At 40.9% G+C, this 18666-nt stretch overlaps 1 protein-coding gene across 1 annotated transcript in view; it reads left to right on the top strand.

Annotated features, from left to right (window-relative positions):
• Positions 1 to 1336: 1336 nt before the first annotated feature.
• FN1 (fibronectin 1) overlaps positions 1337 to 18666 on the top strand; it is a 76129-nt gene continuing 58799 nt past the window's right edge. The window contains 12 exon segments of the mRNA XM_032278306.1: positions 1337 to 1850; positions 2704 to 2832; positions 4060 to 4197; positions 5539 to 5670; positions 6642 to 6779; positions 9406 to 9564; positions 11794 to 11985; positions 12756 to 12935; positions 13541 to 13717; positions 14841 to 14993; positions 16260 to 16388; positions 17418 to 17561. Of these exon segments, the coding sequence (XP_032134197.1) occupies positions 1700 to 1850; positions 2704 to 2832; positions 4060 to 4197; positions 5539 to 5670; positions 6642 to 6779; positions 9406 to 9564; positions 11794 to 11985; positions 12756 to 12935; positions 13541 to 13717; positions 14841 to 14993; positions 16260 to 16388; positions 17418 to 17561 (1822 nt within the window). The 5' untranslated portion in view covers positions 1337 to 1699.

Genomic DNA, 18666 nt, shown 5'->3' on the forward strand with positions numbered 1-18666 from the left:
ATAAATATATTTTATTGGTAGCTTTAGGTGTTCTCAAAGTAAATGGAATCTCGGCACTCGTAACACCAGGAGAAGGCAAAGCATTCAGTTTGGGTCTCAGAATTTACTGTGGAAGTGGTGGCCTCCTCCTGAAAATCTTTAAAAGCAATTGTGCTTGTGTTTGTCTGAAAAATAGGACTGATTGGATGAGTTGCCAAATGGGAGACTTCTCAGGTTCCCTTTCCACTCTGAGTTTAGAGTTAAAGACAGGGGAATCTTAAAGGAGAACTTTCCACACTCTTGGAGTAAGTAACAATTGAAATATAAAAAATCTGGCGGCGGGGGAGGAAGGGGGCATTCTGTAATGGAACGTGTCAGCAAAAAGAAAATGGCAAATAAATGCAAGAAAGGGGCCAAAGAAGGGCAAGACATGGGATGTCCCCGCCCCACCCGGCTTTTAATGATTCGAACAAAAAATCTGTGCTTTGTGTGTAACTGGCAGGGAGAACGTGGGCAACAACACGAAGACCTTTCTCTCCCCACAGCCGTCCAACTTTCCAGTTTTCAGGATGTTCACAGTGATTTTACTTTCAGTGAAAACGGGCGTCCCATCCCCAGGAGAGGAAGGAAGGCTTTCCTGCATATGTAAAAAAGCAAACTGCTACTTTGTCCTAGCAAAAGAAAACTTTATTCTCTAAACTTCCCGGGACTTGCCAAGCGCTCCGCGGAACTCCCGGTGCTCAGCAGAAGCTTATTAAAGGTCCAAGCTTCCCTTCGCTCCCGGTCCGCCCGCGGGTGCTTTCTCAGAGCCAGACGGGCACAGCGCTGGGAAGGGGCGAAGTCCGAACACGGAGCTGTGAAGACAAAATATGGGAGTCCCCAGCCAGTGCCCTTTAGCCCCAAGAAAGGGAGCAGGGTGGGGAGACAGGCGGCCCCGCCCCGGGCCTGCAAAGTCTGGATTCTTACAGCTGCAAGGTGGTGGCTATTTTATGGGCTTTCTTCCCCACAAAATACACTCCTGTAAGCAGAGATTTCTTCCCCCCCGCCAGAGGTGACGCAATGTCCTCAAACACCACCACCACCCCCAATAAAAAAGAAAAGGGGAGGGGGAGCGCCCTGCAACCCCTTCTCTTCACCCAAGTCCAGCCACTCCCTTTCCTCCCAGCCGCTTCCCATCCCTTCCCCCATCCCCTAAAAAGTTTGACGACCGCAAAGGAAACCGAAAAAAAAGTTGTCTTGCCCCAGTCTTGGCGGGCCATCAGCATCTCTTTTGTTCGCTGCGAACCCACAGGCACCCGTGACGTCACCCGGAGCCCGGGCCAATCGGCGCGCGGTCGGCGGCTGCGGCGGGCGGGGCGGGGGAGCCCGGCGGGTCTCTCCTCCCCGCGCCCCGGGCCTCCGGCGGGGCGGGAGGGGACCGTCCAATATAAGCCCGGGCTCCCGGGGCTCGGCCGCCCGCGCCGGCTGTGCTGCACCGGGGGAGGAGAGGGAACCCCAGGCGCGAGCGGGGAGAGGGGACCTGCAGCCACAACTTCTCTGGTCCTCTCCATCCCCTCGGTCCCTCCACCCGTCCCCTTCCCCACCATCTGGCCCCCACCTTCTTGGAGGCGTCCACCCCTCGGGAGGCATTGGAAGGGATTTTTCCCGCAGGTTGCGGAGGGACCCAGACTTGGTGGCCGCTTGCCTCCGGGTGAGGGCGTCTCTCCCCCACCATCTCAACATGCTCAGGGGTCCGGGGCCCGGGCTGCGGCTGCTGCTGGCCGCCCTGTGTCTGGGGACAGCGGTGCCCTCCACGGGAGCCTCGAGGAGCCAGAGGCAGGCTCAGCAGATCGTTCAGCCCCCGTCCCCGGTGGCTGTCAGTCAAAGCAAGCGTGAGTACCGACCGTGGGCTGAAACAGGCTGCCGCAGGGCTGGGACTCTGAAGCCGACCAAAGTTGGGGCTGAAGTTTTGTGCGCGCGCGTGTGCGCGTGGGTGTACGCGCTTTGCTGAGAGAAGCCAGCTGTGCACACAAAAGGATGTAGTTTTCAGCAGGCTGGTTCTGAGGGCCTGGGATGATAAGATTCTGCATTGGAGGATGGGGACTCTGCGATCTTCCCGTGTTCTGATAAATTCTGCACGTTCAGATTGTCTTTCTAGGAATTAACCAAAACTTGCCTTTAAAGAGAAAAATAATGCGTGCCGACAAATTTTCCGGATGGGATGAGTGTGGTCCTTACTACTAGTTATTTTATTTGCTGTTAAATAATGGGTCAAATATTTTCACAATGAGAGTGAAAAGGGGATATTGAAATAGCTGTCTTGTTTCTAACTAACTTGGAAGAGATGTAATTAGTTCTGAGCTCTTTAGGGCCACTCAGGGTACTTCACTGAGAACAGAGGTTGGAATTCTTTCAGTTTTTCAAAGACACACCCTCCCTTTGCTTTGAGAGACCTGATTAAAGTTGTCCTTTTTGACTATTACTCCAAAAGAATATTGAAGTTCCTTGAATGTTTTTAAAATGTGATTTCAATTGTCTGCCTTCCAATTGAAGGCAGACAATTGAAATCACATTTTTTTTTTTATGTAGACCACTGGCCAGATGGAAATGACATCATTGTATATAACCTTTAGCAACGTTAAAAGGAAAAAAATATATACCTAAATATTCACATAAAGAAAATTCCATAATTTGGGGAAAAGGAGGAATGGAAACGTAATAACTTTTTCCTTCAATTATTTGCAGCTGGTTGTTATGACAATGGGAAACACTATCAGATAAACCAACAGTGGGAGCGGACCTACCTGGGCAATGCCTTGGTTTGTACTTGTTATGGAGGAAGCAGAGGTTTTAACTGCGAGAGCAAACCTGAAGGTAAGTGACCACAAGCTCCATAGTTAGTGTCTTTTAATAGATGAAGTGATCATTGTTAAACTTTGCATTAGTAAGTAAAACTACATACACCTTTTTTCTAATAGAATTACCTCTCATTTCCTCTTAATAAATATTTAAAAACTGCTTATCTTTGCTTTTCATGTGGTTTTACCTTTGAAACAAAGAAACAAATCTTTCCCAGATTAGTTCCTAGAGTCTTCTTTTTGCTTTACTCTCCCAAAGTTTTTGATGAGAAAGTGAAAGATTTTGTGTGTCCTCCCACAAAAAAAAGCTAATAAAATTTTAATTTATTAGAAAGCAGTCTCAAATCTTTAACTATAAGTTTATGAGCCAGAAAACACTTTGGACGCTGTATTGTAAAATGATTTGTCAGCTGCAGTTAACACAAAACCACTAGCCACTTCAAAGTTCTCATTCCTGTGCGACCATTGATATCTTTCTTGTAAATTATAGCAACTCTGTCAGAGAAGCACTGATGAAGGGAAAATGGAAATGGTAGGATTAACAAATATCAGTACCTGGTGGGAGGTGAGAATTTTCAATTTTTTTTTTTTTTTTTTGAGACAGAGTCTCGCTGTGTCGCCCAGGCGAGAGTGCAGTGGCATGATCTCAGCTCACTGCAACCTCTGCCTCCCGGCTTAAAGCAATTCTTCTGTCTCACCCTCCCGAGTAGCTGGGATTACAGGCACACATCACCACACCTGGCTAATTTTTGTATTTTTAGTAGAGACAGGGTTTCACCATGTTGGTCAGGCTGGTCTCAAACTCCTGACCTCAGATGATCCACCCACCTGGGCCTCCCAAAGTTCTGGGATTACAGGCATGAGCCACCACGCCCAGCCAATTGTTTGCTTTCTATGTGAACCTTTGTTTGACTTCCTGAGTCAGCGATTGGAATCTGAAACCGTTCACAAATCTAGCTGTCATAAGTTAGTATTTGATGTGACCTTTTCCTAAGGGCCTGAGATTTCTTTGTAATATAATAATTCACAGAAAATTTGAGAATTTTTCAAGGTTAAAAAAAAAAAAAAACATGGCCTTATTAGAGCCTAGAGTAAAAAATCGGTTTATTTTACTTCATTTTATACTTGTGGTTGTACTATGCTATTTGTAGAATAGAAAAGCGAGTTTTCCATTGGAGGGGATTAGTGAACTAGAAAACCTTGTACCTAAGCGAGGCTCACATGGACTTTCCTTCTCCCCCAGCCGAAGAGACTTGCTTTGACAAGTACACTGGGAACACTTACCGAGTGGGTGACACTTATGAGCGTCCTAAAGACTCCATGATCTGGGACTGTACATGCATCGGAGCTGGGCGAGGGAGAATAAGCTGCACTATTGCAAGTAAGGAAGACATTCTTTACAGTGACCCCAAAATATCATAAATATGAATTTCTGTTACCGTCACTGTCATTTTCTGTTATCCATGACTGGCTATTCCTAACTCTGAGATTTATCCCTGGTGACCAGGTACTCTGAAGTGGTCACCTGACTGGTTCCTGTGTTTCTTAAAGATGGATATGAGCACAGATGGAATCTGTGTTTGATGTGTGTGCATTTGTGAGTGCGTGTGTTTGTGTACATAGTAGAATCAAGAGACCTCTTGGGTTTCATTTCAGTAAGACATGCTTAGGCGAGTTGCCCATTTAAACCACCTGGACATCTTCCAGCCAGACAAATTGTGAAGCTTTTCTGCAGCGACTGGGAAGGTATTCACCAGCCATGTGTTGTCTGCTCTTCTTGTTTGCAATGCAGAGAACTCTTGCACCTCACAGAAACAGTCTGGTTTCTTGGTGACCAGTAGCTTATACCCAGGAAGCAGATGTCCCTATTCCTAGGGATAATACAACATTATTAACCCAATAGTGTTTGCTAAGGAACTTTGGAAACCAGGCTGATTCTCATCAAGTTTAGCTAAGGCACTCTTTCCAGTATGATTCACTGGGTTACGAATGTATTCTGTTAACATGATATTTAAGTTTTTAAATCCATTCTTTAAATATAAGTCACCTTAAAGGCTTCTATTCAAAAGAGCAAGTCCTGTGTGAATAGGCCCAATCTACTCTCCCCATACTTCATTTAGGGTTTATCCAAGTTTGTGGGCAGATCCCAAGAGGCAAGGGTCCATAGTGTTTACAATCTAGTTCAGCCTTTGACTGTGCCATTGGGCTTAACAACTTAGAAAACTACCAGAATTTCCACTCCTTATATGTATATGTCTGCTTTCCACCAAAATGACATTTCTATCCTAAGGTGAAATACAGGCTCTCCATGCTCCCAAAAGCTGGAATGCTATGCCTGATGTGGCCTTTTCACTGAATTAGTCTTAGTCTTAGCCTGCTGTGTATGAGTGAAGACCAAGCCTCCCAGCCTTTCTTTTCTGCTTAGGACCCAATTTCCTGTGATCTCTCTGGGAAACCAGGATTTATGACCTCTTCCTTGCCATCCAGATTTCTCTGTGGTTTTCCATTGTGTTCTAAGCCAGACACTTAATTGAATTGACTCCAAGTGGCCAGATCTGTTAATGTTCCCCCTCTCTCTGATGGGAAAACTGTTGTCTGTGTTTCTACTTTGGCCAACCCAAGGACCTACTGTGAGTGGAACATGAGACCAAAAAAAAAAAAAAATTATATATATATATATGTACATATATATCTCCTAACATTTGCTTTGTATCTTCAACAGACCGCTGCCATGAAGGGGGTCAGTCTTACAAGATTGGCGACACCTGGAGGAGACCACATGAGACTGGTGGTTACATGTTAGAGTGTGTGTGTCTTGGCAATGGAAAAGGAGAATGGACCTGCAAGCCTATAGGTTTGTGAGTCTTAGTGCTGAGCAAGAGCTGGGGATGCTTAGTTCTAATGTGGGGTTGGACCAGAATCATATCTATATAGATCATAGACCTGAATTCCAGTGAGAACCAATAAAGAAATGGGAATTTTATTTGAAATAATAATTATACAATCCATAGTCTTCTTACAGGAATCAGATCAAAAAGCACTGACCACACGTAGAAGTCTTAACTTTGCTTCAAAAGTGCAAATTAGACTTGAAAGATTTAGAATGAAGTTATTCATTTATCTAATAGCTGATCTTAGATTCTTCCTTGATCGAGATATAATTTATTTAAAAGAAAAAAATGACACTTTAAACACATTTCTACATGGAATGTCCTGGGCTGAAACATGAAATCGTGTGTGCTTGTCACACTCTGGTAATTTTTTTTCAAAATAAAAATTGTTGAGCTTCTTTTTGGTCTCAATCCTAAGTTGAACTCTGTAACTATAGGCCCAAAAGTTTCTGGTTATAAATTTTAATCTGTTTACTTATCTTCTGATTTAGAGGCTTTTGTCTTGTGTTGTTTTTGCTTTCCAACACTTTTTAAATAGCTTTTTTGGTTATTTTATGTAGGCCACTCAAACTTTATAATTGGTCATTTATAATTAGCATTGCAATTTTGCATATGTAGTCTTCCACAGACTAGATACATACATAGATCCTTGCTACTGGAAATGCTGGTGGGAAGTTTGGGGCTCGCTGAAAATATGTAGTCCATGTACTTATTAGGAGGATGGAATTTCTGCCTGCCAACTCAGCTTGAGCTTTCTTTTGCCTTGGCTACATACTGTGTGCTTAGATGCTGGGTGTGTCATTCTTTCTGAACAGAGTGCCACTTAAAAAAAATGTGGCTGAATTTTTGCTTACACGCTACACTTTAAATTACAGGGACCTTGCACAATTCAAAATAACTTTTTTTCCTGTTTTTCTTCCAAATTTCCCTACAGCTGAGAAATGTTTTGATCATGCTGCTGGGACTTCCTATGTGGTCGGAGAAACCTGGGAGAAGCCCTACCAAGGCTGGATGATGGTGGATTGTACTTGCCTGGGAGAAGGCAGCGGACGCATCACTTGCACGTCTAGAAGTATGTTTTACGTATTTATGTTAGAGATTAAGCCAGGTATTGTTTTCTGGATTCCTAGAGAGAAGGGTAATACTGTGTTACTTAGAACACATCCAGTATACCAACACACTCTGATAACTTCTGGATGTCAAGAAAACTTTCATAACCAACTGATTCTGTATCTTCAGAGAAGACTGCATACATAGAAAAAAAGTGTTTCAGTAAGGTTCAATCTCACCGCATTGCCACTGACATAGAGTTGAACAAAAGCTTTAGTCTTCCTTCTATGTTTGAAATGTAAATAAAGCACATTCATAGGCTAAATTGATAAAATTTAAAAGTATTGATCCCATAGGTTAAAATGATTTATCTACTCTGGAGTTAAGAATAATGTCTCTGACCTAACACATTTTATTCGTGATGTAAAGAAGCTGGCCTCTGGCACCTTTAATGCTCCTTCTAAGATTATCTTGAGGTCTTAATTATTGCCTTCGAGTTTCAAGGCTCCTTTTTTGAAATTTTAAACTAATAGCAACTATAGAGTTCATTGAAGTAAAACAGCCATGAACTACTTGTGTTATAAATAAGTTTAAAAACAAAACCAAATAATTTGAACCTATTTTATTTATTTACCTTAAAACATTTAACTATCTTAACATAGTCATCTCCAAATTCAGATTCTTTGCTAACAAAAAAATAGGTCTCTCATGAAAAGTGGTAATGTTTCTGACCGAAACTTGCTGGTTTATTAGATATTTTGCACTTAAAATGTTATTGTGATCAGATTTCCAAGATCTTTGTGGCAATATTTTAGCTTAAGAGAAATTAGATGTCTGATTCAAACCTTATCTATTATTTAGAACTTTTTGAATAGCAAGTTGGGAAAAGTTTCTCAAAGAAAAGTCATTTATTCTAGAAAATTTTATAAGCACTTAACTTTGTTCAAGGTATTAGAGGGGTGTAGCTATGAATTGAACATTAGCCTTGTCTTCAAAGAGCGCTTAGGGGGTCAGGGAGATGAGTAAGTTTTATACATATTTATCATCGCAAAACACAATATTAAAAGTTTTAATAGAAATACTGAAAGTAATACTATGGAGGTTCAGGGGATGATAATATTTTAGGGGAGATTTGGGGAAAAGCTCTAATCAGTAATTATACCTTCACGCAAACTTCTATTCTTATGGTAGATGGATGTGGGTGTATATTTGTTTGAACCTATGTCAACTGTTAATTGTTTTTATCTGTAACCCAGTAGTTGCAACAATATCTGACCGCAAAGAAATCAGATCCTCTATACTCACATCGTAGCACAGAGCAAATTTGGATTATAACTTAAATAATCTATTTGCCAGATAAATGGACACAGACCAATGGCTATTTAGCCACAAATTACCATTTTACATTGATCTCACTCTTCCACTGGAGGGCTGACACTGACTAATTTGAGGCTATTTTGCTAGTGATTTTTAAATATTGTAGGTGTTTGGGTAGGCGGGAGAGAAAAGAACATTTTAGTCAAAGAAATTGTGAATCCACTGAATTTTTTATGCAACAAATGAAGAAAGAGATGTTGCCATCTTTTTATAGCTTGTTTGTAGCAATGGGTGAAGACCCTTTGTGACCTACTTGCCTTCCCATTATCTTTAGCTTTTTTTTTTTTTTTTTGAGACAGAGTTTCGCTCTTGTTACCCAGGCTGGAGTGCAATGGCACGATCTCGGCTCACCGCAACCTCCGCCTCCTGGGTTCAGGCAATTCTTCTGCCTCAACCGCTTGAGTAGCTGGGACTACAGGCGTGCGCCACCATGCCCAGCTAATTTTTGTATTTTTAGTAGAGACAGGGTTTCACCATGTTGACTGGGATGGTCTCGATCTCTTGACCTCATGATCCACCTGCCTCGGCCTCCCAAAGTGCTGGGATTATAGGCGTGAGCCACCACGCCAGGCACCCAGGCTGGAGTGCAGTAAGGGTGTGATCTTGGCTCATTGCAACCTCCACCTTCTGGGTTTAGGTGATTCTCCTGCCTCTGCTTCCCGAGTAGCTGGGATTACAGGTGCCCACCACCACACACAGCATTTTTTTTTTCTGTATTTTTAATAGAGATGGGGTTTCACCATATTGGTCAGGCTGGTCTCGAACTCCTGACCTCAGGTGTTCCACCTAGGATTACAGGCATGAGCCACCATGCCCAGCCTGTTTTTAGCTTTCTAAAGCAAGTTCTCTATTGAAAGGCAGCCCGTAGTGATGACTAAGAGAAACCCTAGGAGAACCTGAGAAGGAAAAAGATGGAATAGAATGCCATCTATTCCATCATTCCATCTATTCCATCATTCCTTCATTCCAGAGAATGAAGCTAGTCAAAGCAACAGTGTGAAAGCAATAAATAAATAAATAAAAGGATGAAAACGTAGTTTGACAGATTGAAACTAGACTAAACCATTCAGCTCCCTTTCCACTGTAACAAATGTAATTTCATCTTTCAGAAGTGTAATACTTTGCAGCACCAGAGCTGAATATGAGCATATTGCTAAAAGTAGCTATTTTTATATTACCATGCATGGCTAGCATTCCTTTTTTAAGTCTGAATGGACGACTTGCCACTCTCGACCTGATGTCTGTATTTGTATGCTCCCTTTGTGACACAGATAGATGCAACGATCAGGACACGAGGGCATCCTATAGAATTGGAGACACCTGGAGCAAGAAGGATAGTCGAGGAATCCTGCTCCAGTGCATCTGTACAGGCAACGGCCGAGGAGAGTGGAAGTGTGAGAGGCACACCTCTTTGCAGACCACATCGAGAGGTGAGAGGCGCAGGGCCAGCAGGGGCGGGAGATGGGGAGGCTGGTCAAGAAATATTTCTGCAAACCCGTCTTTCCTTTGACATGCCATTTGAAATAATTTGCAGCATTTCAGCTAATAACCTAAGATCATTTACACATTATGGGTTGTTAAAACTTTTTTAATGTCAGGTTTTTAATTTTTGAGAAAAAAAGTGAAAATGGCATGCAGATAAATCTTAGGGGGAAAAAAAGCCAGATGTAGCTCCAAAAGATAAAGCTGAGGTTTAAAGAATGCTAGCGTCATAAAAGCTACCATAAATAGATCACACAGACACACACGCACACACACAGACACACACACACATATTTTGAATATCCAAAGTTCATTGAAAGGGAAATGAGGGTTATAATTAATTATATGACTGCTTGCTAGGAAAGGACAAAAAAAGTGCATTTGCTTTATTTTTTTAAAATAAAGATTGAAATATACTTCCCTGTCCTGACATTGAGCTCTTGCTTTAGTGGAAACCATTCTTTAAATGTGGTTTCCATGCTCCAGCAAACTTTGTTACATTCTATAAAGTAACACACAACCCTTTTCTTCATGTATTGGCATTCAAAATTTCAGAAATCCAGACAGGACCTAGAGATGGGCATGAAAGACATGCTATGTAAGCATTCTTTATAAAAAACAAGTTTTAATCATTTCTGGTATGATGAAAAGATTTTTGCATCATAAATGTTTCATAAAAATCTGAAGAGAGAAATATGGCCAACAAGGATAGGCATGCCTCTCTTATTATTTTTAATATGTTTTGATCAACTTTTTACTATATGATGTGCCAACATTGTTACATAGCGTCTCAGCCATCCTTTAGTTAAAAATATTAATTGTTCTAATTTTTCTTCTTTTGATGAATGTCTGTCTTGCTTTGAGCACTTGTGAAGGCGAACAAGATTAGACTTGATAATATATTTGAGGTATTTGATTATCGTCAATCAAACTGCTATTGACTAAAAAAATTATAAATGTCAATCTACCAAAATAGATTAGAAGAGTAGGTGGGAATCAAGTGGGAATAAACACGTTATAAATGTTAGCTATTTTTATGAATATTGCCCATACCGAAAAGATCCCATTGTTGAAAAAGGTTTGAGAAGCAATGGGTTAAACAAAATGGAGCCTGCTCTGCAGAATCTCTGTGTTCCTCTACATCATGATGCTCCATGGTGGAGTGTAGGGGATGGGCACCATGTCTCCCCAGTACATTTGACCTTGGGATCCTTTGTCTGTGAAACATCTTTGGTTTCTAGTGTTCAGTGACACTTAGGGAGGCACTGAATCCAGTGTACCTTCGGTCTAGTATCAGCCCTGATTCTGTTCTGCTGTGGGCCCTGGCCCTCAAGAGAACGGATATCTAAAAATTGAAAGAAAAGATTGACACATCCTGTTGTGTTATTATGAAAGGAAAGCTGTCTTAAGAGGATCCATTGGTTTTAGAAAAAACACAACAGAATCACAAATAATCCTGAGGAGAAATAAAGTGTGGAAGGTAGAGGTGACCCCCAGAGAATCCAGGACAGCTGCCTAAGGCACCCTCTAATGAGCTCAGTGACACAGAAGAATGAGGATGTGTTGAAGGTAGCTGCTGTATGGAGTGCCGACATGATGTCTGTGATTTGGAAATATAATCCCGGCCAGGCGTTGTGGCTTATGCCTGTAATCCCAGCACTTTGGGAGGCCAAGGTGGACAGATTACCTGAGGTCAGGTGTTTCAGACCAGCCTGGCCAACATGGCGAAACCCTGCCTCTCCTAAAAATACAAAAATATCAGCTGGGCATGGTGGCATGTGCCTATAATTCCAGCTACTTGGGAGGCTGGGGCAGGGGAATTGCTTGAACCCAGGGTGTGGAGGTTGCAGTGAGCTGAGATGGTGCCACCGCACTCCAGCCTGGGCAACAGACTGGGCAGAAAAAAGCAAAAAACAAAAAACAAACAAAAAGAAATATAATTCCAGTAGCCCCAGCTGAGCTGGAGGATGGAGACCATTTGGTAGACACTTGTGGATTATTTCCTAGGCTAAACGCAAAAGCTTCTGCCAAATAAGGGACGTTTCTTTCCAGTCCCAGACCAGTAATGACATGGATTTCAGAGTGATCTCTGTGAGATCCTGAAGATCCTGACTGCAGAAAGTAGAGAATTGTCTCCTCTTGCCCAGTTTTGTGACCTTCCCTTCTCATGCCATTAGGATCTGGCCCCTTCACTGATCTTCATGCAGCCGTTTACCAACCGCAGCCTCACCCCCAGCCAGCCCCCTATGGCCACTGTGTCACAGACAGTGGTGTAGTCTACTCCGTGGGGATGCAGTGGCTGAAGACACAAGGAAATAAGCAAATGCTTTGCACATGCCTGGGCAATGGAGTCAGCTGCCAAGAGACAGGTATGCATTATTTTTTCAAAGAATGGGACGGATGACTTTATTATTTAGTGTTTGAAGGACAATACATTCATTCAACGTGAAACAGTAAAACAAACAAGAGAAGCTTGTAATCTTTCCACCCTGTGATAATAATCAGGTTGGCATTTGAAATATTTTCTTCCAATCTTTTTAATTTATGTATTTTCTTTCTGGTCATGAGTATCGTGGGTAAAGATTGTATTGTCTTTATTGTGTCTAAAGTGTCACAAGAGAGCTACTTTCTGAATAATTATCCATATTTAATATTCTAAATGTCAAATTTCACCAGCTTTGTGGTGTAAACATCTTCCAATAACCTAATGTATGTATTCTGGGCTACAAACGTGGTAGTAACTATGGCAATAACAATTGGTACATAATTCTCCCCCCAGAATAGCCTCATATATTAATTTTTATGGCAAAGATATAGTCATACATATTATCCCAACATTCTTAAGCAGCATCTTTATTGGCTTATATAAGTATAGCTTTATAAATAGAGAAACTGAGGCATGGCAGCAGAAGTGGTAATGAAGGACATCAGCAGAATAACTCAGGTGTTGTTCTATCCACAGTAGACGTGGATTCCTGAGTAATGCGTTTTGACTGAAATTAACAAGATGATCATCTATACTCACAGCTTCTTCCTTTGAGCGCACAAGCTCAGCAGCTCACTGAAGCCATAAATAAGCAGCTCCTGGAGAGAGATAAAGCAGCTCTGTTTACTGACCCTCTTTTGATTATGATTGTAGCTGTAACCCAGACTTACGGTGGAAACTCGAATGGGGAGCCGTGTGTCTTACCATTCACCTACAATGGCAGGACGTTCTACTCCTGTACCACAGAAGGGCGACAGGATGGACATCTTTGGTGCAGCACCACTTCGAATTATGAACAGGACCAGAGATATTCTTTCTGCACAGACCATACTGGTGAGTGTCCCAAGGGGGAACCACAGCAGTGAGAAAAACTTACCTTTCGTGCCCTGTTTCTATTTGCCAGCATTCTTGCCATTTATTTTGAGGCTGCCCAAGAAGCATCGCTTTTGTTCAGTTTGGACTCAAGAGATACAGAGCTCATAATCGCTAAGGATTCTTCCATCGTCCCCAGTGCTGTTGGAAATGACCAAGGGAATAATCTTCCAGTTCATTGATTTAACACATTGGGATTATGATGTGATTAAAGACACTTGTATTTTGGAATCAGCAGGTGATCCCACAGGGCTGAGGAACACACAGGATGAATGTTTTCGTGCCTTAGCTTTTTTTCTGATTAAAACAAAGTTTTATTCAAAGTTATCATTTAATCTTTTGCAAGGGGTGCTGGGGAAATGATGGTGAGAATGGGATTTAAATGTTTTGAAAGTGAAGGTAAATACACAAAGAAGCTTAGAACTATGTTATCAGACGTAGTTTATTCTGAGATAGACTCTGTGAATTAGCTGCAGAAACCTGGCTCTCTCAGACCAGTAATTCTGTGTCTATTTGAAAGCTCAGTGGTAATCTCTTCCTTCATTTTTGTGTATTGTTCCTGGCAGTTTTGGTTCAGACTCGAGGAGGAAATTCCAATGGTGCCTTGTGCCACTTCCCCTTCCTGTACAACAACCACAATTACACTGATTGCACTTCTGAGGGCAGAAGAGACAACATGAAGTGGTGTGGAACCACACAGAACTATGACGCTGACCAGAAGTTTGGATTCTGCCCCATGGCTGGTAAGGATGAAGCCTCTGAGGGTCGCTGTTTTTGACAACCATTTAGGGAGTAGAGACCAAAGACTCGTGTCCAGCTTACTTCTATTTCATTCATTAAGACATTTTGAGACAACAGAAACTTCATGTAAAGTGTGTGTGTGTGTGTGTGTGTGTGTGTGTGTGTGTGTGTGTGTGAGATGTTGTATCATATACATAAGGATTGGGAAGAATACTTAGATAATTATTTTTATAATTTTTAAACCTCATTGACATGACTTAATGTCTAAGTATAATTACTTACTCGTAAGTCTGGAAATATGAATTTGCACAGGTTTGTGTTTGTAAAGAGTACACAACTGAGTCACTTACAACATTTTATATATATATATATGACTGCTTTAGTCACAGAGCTACAATATTGTCTCATGATTGTGGCTTGATGGGCATAAGCTCTATCACTTATTAATAAGTACCAAAGCGACTAAAACTCAATGTTTTCTAACAGGTAGGGAATCTCGCTCTTTTTTTTTTTTTAAAGGTCTCCAGTTTGTATAAAGGGGGAACAAATGGAAACCAATACACTTTACTTGTTTTCAAATTTCAAGAATCCTGTAGATTCCCTTTGATTTTCCAGTTCTAGAACCAAGAACCTGTGCAGTTGACACTGTCAGGTGTGACTGTGAGACAAGGAAACTGCTTACACTTTGACTTCTCTCATTTCAACAGAAGAAAATGTTGAGTTTAGAAGAAAAAACCCACTTTTGCTTAAAATTCTATATCCAAACACATCGTTTTTATTTGATCCAGAATAAACTGGAACTGGGAAACGTTATGAAGCAGTAGTGAAGTCTAGGCTTCTAGCACGGCATGAACCCTTTGTGTGAACGTGTAGGTATTGCCTTAGTTCAACATTCCCTACCCCTTCCTGTAACTATTCTCTATGACATACTTCATGGTTTCTGCCTCCAGGGCTCAAACATTCTCCCCCTTCACCTAACAGCACTTAAATTTCTTTGACGTACACAAGGCTTCTTCCCAAGTGAGAATTCTTAGGATGACCAAACTGAACCCATCCTGTTGCACACATTCCTGTTTAGACCTTGTGATCCTTTATCAAGTGCATTTCTCGTCCATTTCCAAACAGCCCACGAGGAAATCTGCACAACCAACGAAGGGGTCATGTACCGCATCGGAGATCAGTGGGATAAGCAGCATGACATGGGTCACATGATGAGGTGCACGTGTGTTGGGAATGGTCGTGGGGAATGGACGTGCATTGCCTACTCGCAGCTTCGAGGTACGCTGGCTCATTAATGAAAGCATTTGAGGTGGCAAAGGGTACAGAGAGGGAGACTTTTTTATGAAAACTTGTACTTTGCCAAAAGCAGGGGAAGAAATATGCAATGCCACTTCATTCATTAGTCTACTGTGCTTGGTAAGATAAGCCTTTCAGGCAGCCTGCTAAGACAGGCTGGCACAGCAGTGCTAACGTTCTGAAACACTCCAAGGATGTAAGTACTTAGGCTGAGCCAAAAAGATGATTTCAAAGGTAAAAACAGAACATTTGATCCGTTCAGCTTTAGGCTATGCCACTGGATTCATGTCTAGAAAAGACAGGATAATTTCTGCAAAGACACGAATACCTTGCTATTCTAAAATCAGATCCTTGCAGATCCAAGTTTGAGGAGACAAATACATAGGGGACTGACTTCTCTTGTTCAGGTTAGTCTTTCTCCTTTGCATCCAGCGATGTAATATGAGGAGGCATTGACTTATTTAAGCTGTTTTAGTTTTCCATTCTTTGATTTGAAAAGCAATATGCAGGGAGAACTCTGAGCTACTAATGGTGTATGTGGCTAGTGTGTCGATACTGGCCTGAATTTGTTCTCCTTTTGTGGCGTCCGGTGGGTAACACCATCCAGGGGTGATAATTACATGTGGTGTTGCAGAGCTGAAAGAGACCTTAATAACACATACAGACCTCACTCTATACATCAAGAAGCTGAGACCCAAAAAGGGAAAAGTAATTTTCTCAGGATCTCTCAGAGAGTGAACAACAGAGTTGGCCTAATTTATTTCAGCGTGGTGAATACAATTGACATTTTATTTACCAAATCTAAATATCTCCTCCCCTTCCCTTATTCCAGAGACCAGACCACCACATCATGCTGGGTGTTAAATATGTTTAGTCTTCTTATTTATCCTAACAAGCAGATATTTAAAAGAAATTATCAACTAAGCAAGAAATTTTCAGAAAGTAAGACATATATTTGTTCAAATATTGGCTTTTCACAGGAAGGTGTATTTTACCACATTCTTTACTTGAGCATATTGTAACCTCTGCTACAGTTATAAGATTTTGGGTGAAAAAAAAATTTTTTGGCAAAAATTTTATTACTGACCAAACTGAAAAAAAGCTTATTCCATGCTTGTAGGAAAGTTATTTTAGTGGAAGTTGTTGATAATTAAGCGGAAGTAGCTGTATCATTTGAGAAGCATAACTGTTTCTTTTATCAGTGGAACTTTAGAAAGTTTCTCACCCACCCATCTGTTTCCTAAACAGATCAGTGCATTGTTGATGACATCACTTACAATGTGAATGACACGTTCCACAAGCGTCATGAAGAGGGGCACATGCTGAACTGCACGTGCTTCGGCCAGGGTCGGGGCAGATGGAAGTGCGATCCCGTTGGTGAGTAGTCCCATTTCCCTAGATGAGTTTGCACAAGGGGAATGGTTAGCAAGCTTCAGATGAGAACAGCTATGTGACATCATGTGACTAAAGTTGGCTCCAGGCTTTGATCGGTTGCTTGCAAAGAGCCTTGCAAAGTCTTCTCTCTAATCCTGGACCCAAATATCTCGATATTGGTAGTCATCTGTTTTTTGCTGAATTTGGTGATACATTTAGACTTACTTTAATTCATTGGAATTTATTCTTTGGTTGAGTATCATAAAGATAGTCCATACTATGAAAAGCATTGTTTTCTTACCAGCTGCGCAACAGCATGAGCAAAGGCTTATGCCAGTAAATATCACCCTCCAAAATACTCTTAAGGTTTTTTTGGCTGCCCTTCAAAGTTGAACTAAGCAAATTGTGAAGGTTGAGCCTTAAAAGAGCTGTGTTACCAGAACTACAAAGTTTAAGATAATCCATTACTATTTCTTTACCAAAAGAGACCAGTTGCTCACTAAGAAAATAAACTGATAGTATCAGTTGTTTGATATGAGATTGCCCGAGCTGAGAGAGAAGCCTAAGAGGTTTTCTTAGAAGTTGCTCAGCAAATACTCACAGTTAAAGTCTAGTTCATTCATTTAAACGTCAAATTATTTTCCTTAAAATTTGCAGAAGAAAATGAAATTATTGCAGATTTTTTCCTTGCGATTCAAATGTTAAGCCAGTTACATTAATATGGGTAAAAATAGCTAATATTTAAAATTAATATGTAGATTATCAATATATGCTGAAATCTAAATCTTTACATGTTTATTTAGAAATATTACCCTTTAGAAAACTAAATATTCCTCCTAATAGGTACTCTTTTTAAACTACAAATTGTCCTGTAAGGTAAAGAATGGGAACAAAATATTTTTTTAACTGCATATATTTGTAAGGACAGTTGCAAATTTCTATTCAAACTAAATGTATGCTCTAGCACTCTGAAATTAAATTCACAGCTGTAAGTCTTCAAGGCTGTTCATCTTCTCCTTGCATGTATTTTAGACCAATGCCAGGATTCAGAGACTGGGACATTTTATCAAATTGGAGATTCATGGGAGAAGTATGTGCATGGTGTCAGATACCAGTGCTATTGCTATGGCCGTGGCATTGGGGAGTGGCATTGCCAACCTTTACAGACTTATGCAAGTAAGTAGCTCTCTTACTATAAGCTGAGAACTGCCAATGGTTGTAACAACAGGGTAGTGATTGTTAATGTTCTCATTCCTAAGTTGGGGTCTCCCTCTTTCTCACCCTTTTCTCCCATTATTAATAACCAATTGAACTGTTGATTAAAATAATTTTTCTCTCTTCCTCTATCAAGTAAAAGGTAGAAAAGGCTATGAAAATGCTCCTGTCTATAATTTTACTTCTTAACACTGTAAAATATTCCATTATCTTAAGACAGTCTGGCTAATTTCATCTTATATCCATACATGGAAATAAAAACCACCAAGTAAGTTATGCTGGGAGTATACTGGGGTTTTATATTATGATTCTTAACAGAAAACCTGTGTAGAGAGATGGCATGAAATGCAACATAGGGTACATGTTCATTCAACCTGTTGTTTAAGCTCCCTTTGTGTCAAACTTTTCATTTATTTGATCAATTGCAACAAGGAACACCGTATGTTGGGCCAAAAGTTGAGTAACTTGGTCAACTTTCTGCCCACACAGTTCAAACACTCTGAAATGTTTATTGCTGGATTTTTCCAGGTCACAAAGACATCATACCTACCTTTAGGTGTAATTAATTCATTTGGGGGGAAAATTACATTTAAATATTCACTGAGTGATTATAATAAAATGTGTTAGTAAAACATGAAAGGCTAATTAAAAGGCATCAGTTATTTGAGCAAGTGCTGAAGCGCAAAGTCTCCAAAATTCTTCACTAATGTTATACTTCAAATATGGCCTACATTCAGAAACAAAAAGAGAGAGTTTCAGGGTGTCAGAATCTGCATGCAACAGAAATGAAGATTAAATTAACTATGTGATAAGAGATTCTCTGTGATAGAGAACAAGCTATGGGAACAATTTGGCCAAAGGTAGTGTTAGCCAAACCTCACTCCTCCATTCCTCATCTGTAATATGATGAGGAGATTGTAACTGATTACCTTTAAAGTTCCATCCTAAATACGAAACACCCAGATGCACCTTTCTAGGAACTTGGAAGATTCTGCTTTTCCCAACCCTCAGACACTGTCAGTGCTGAGGAAGGTGACTTTGCTTTTGAAGGCTTATAGTACAAATT

The sequence above is a fragment of the Sapajus apella genome, unplaced genomic scaffold (assembly GCF_009761245.1).
Source record: "Sapajus apella isolate SASKATOON/1434 unplaced genomic scaffold, GSC_monkey_1.0 scaffold10, whole genome shotgun sequence".
Classification (NCBI taxonomy): domain Eukaryota; kingdom Metazoa; phylum Chordata; class Mammalia; order Primates; family Cebidae; genus Sapajus; species Sapajus apella.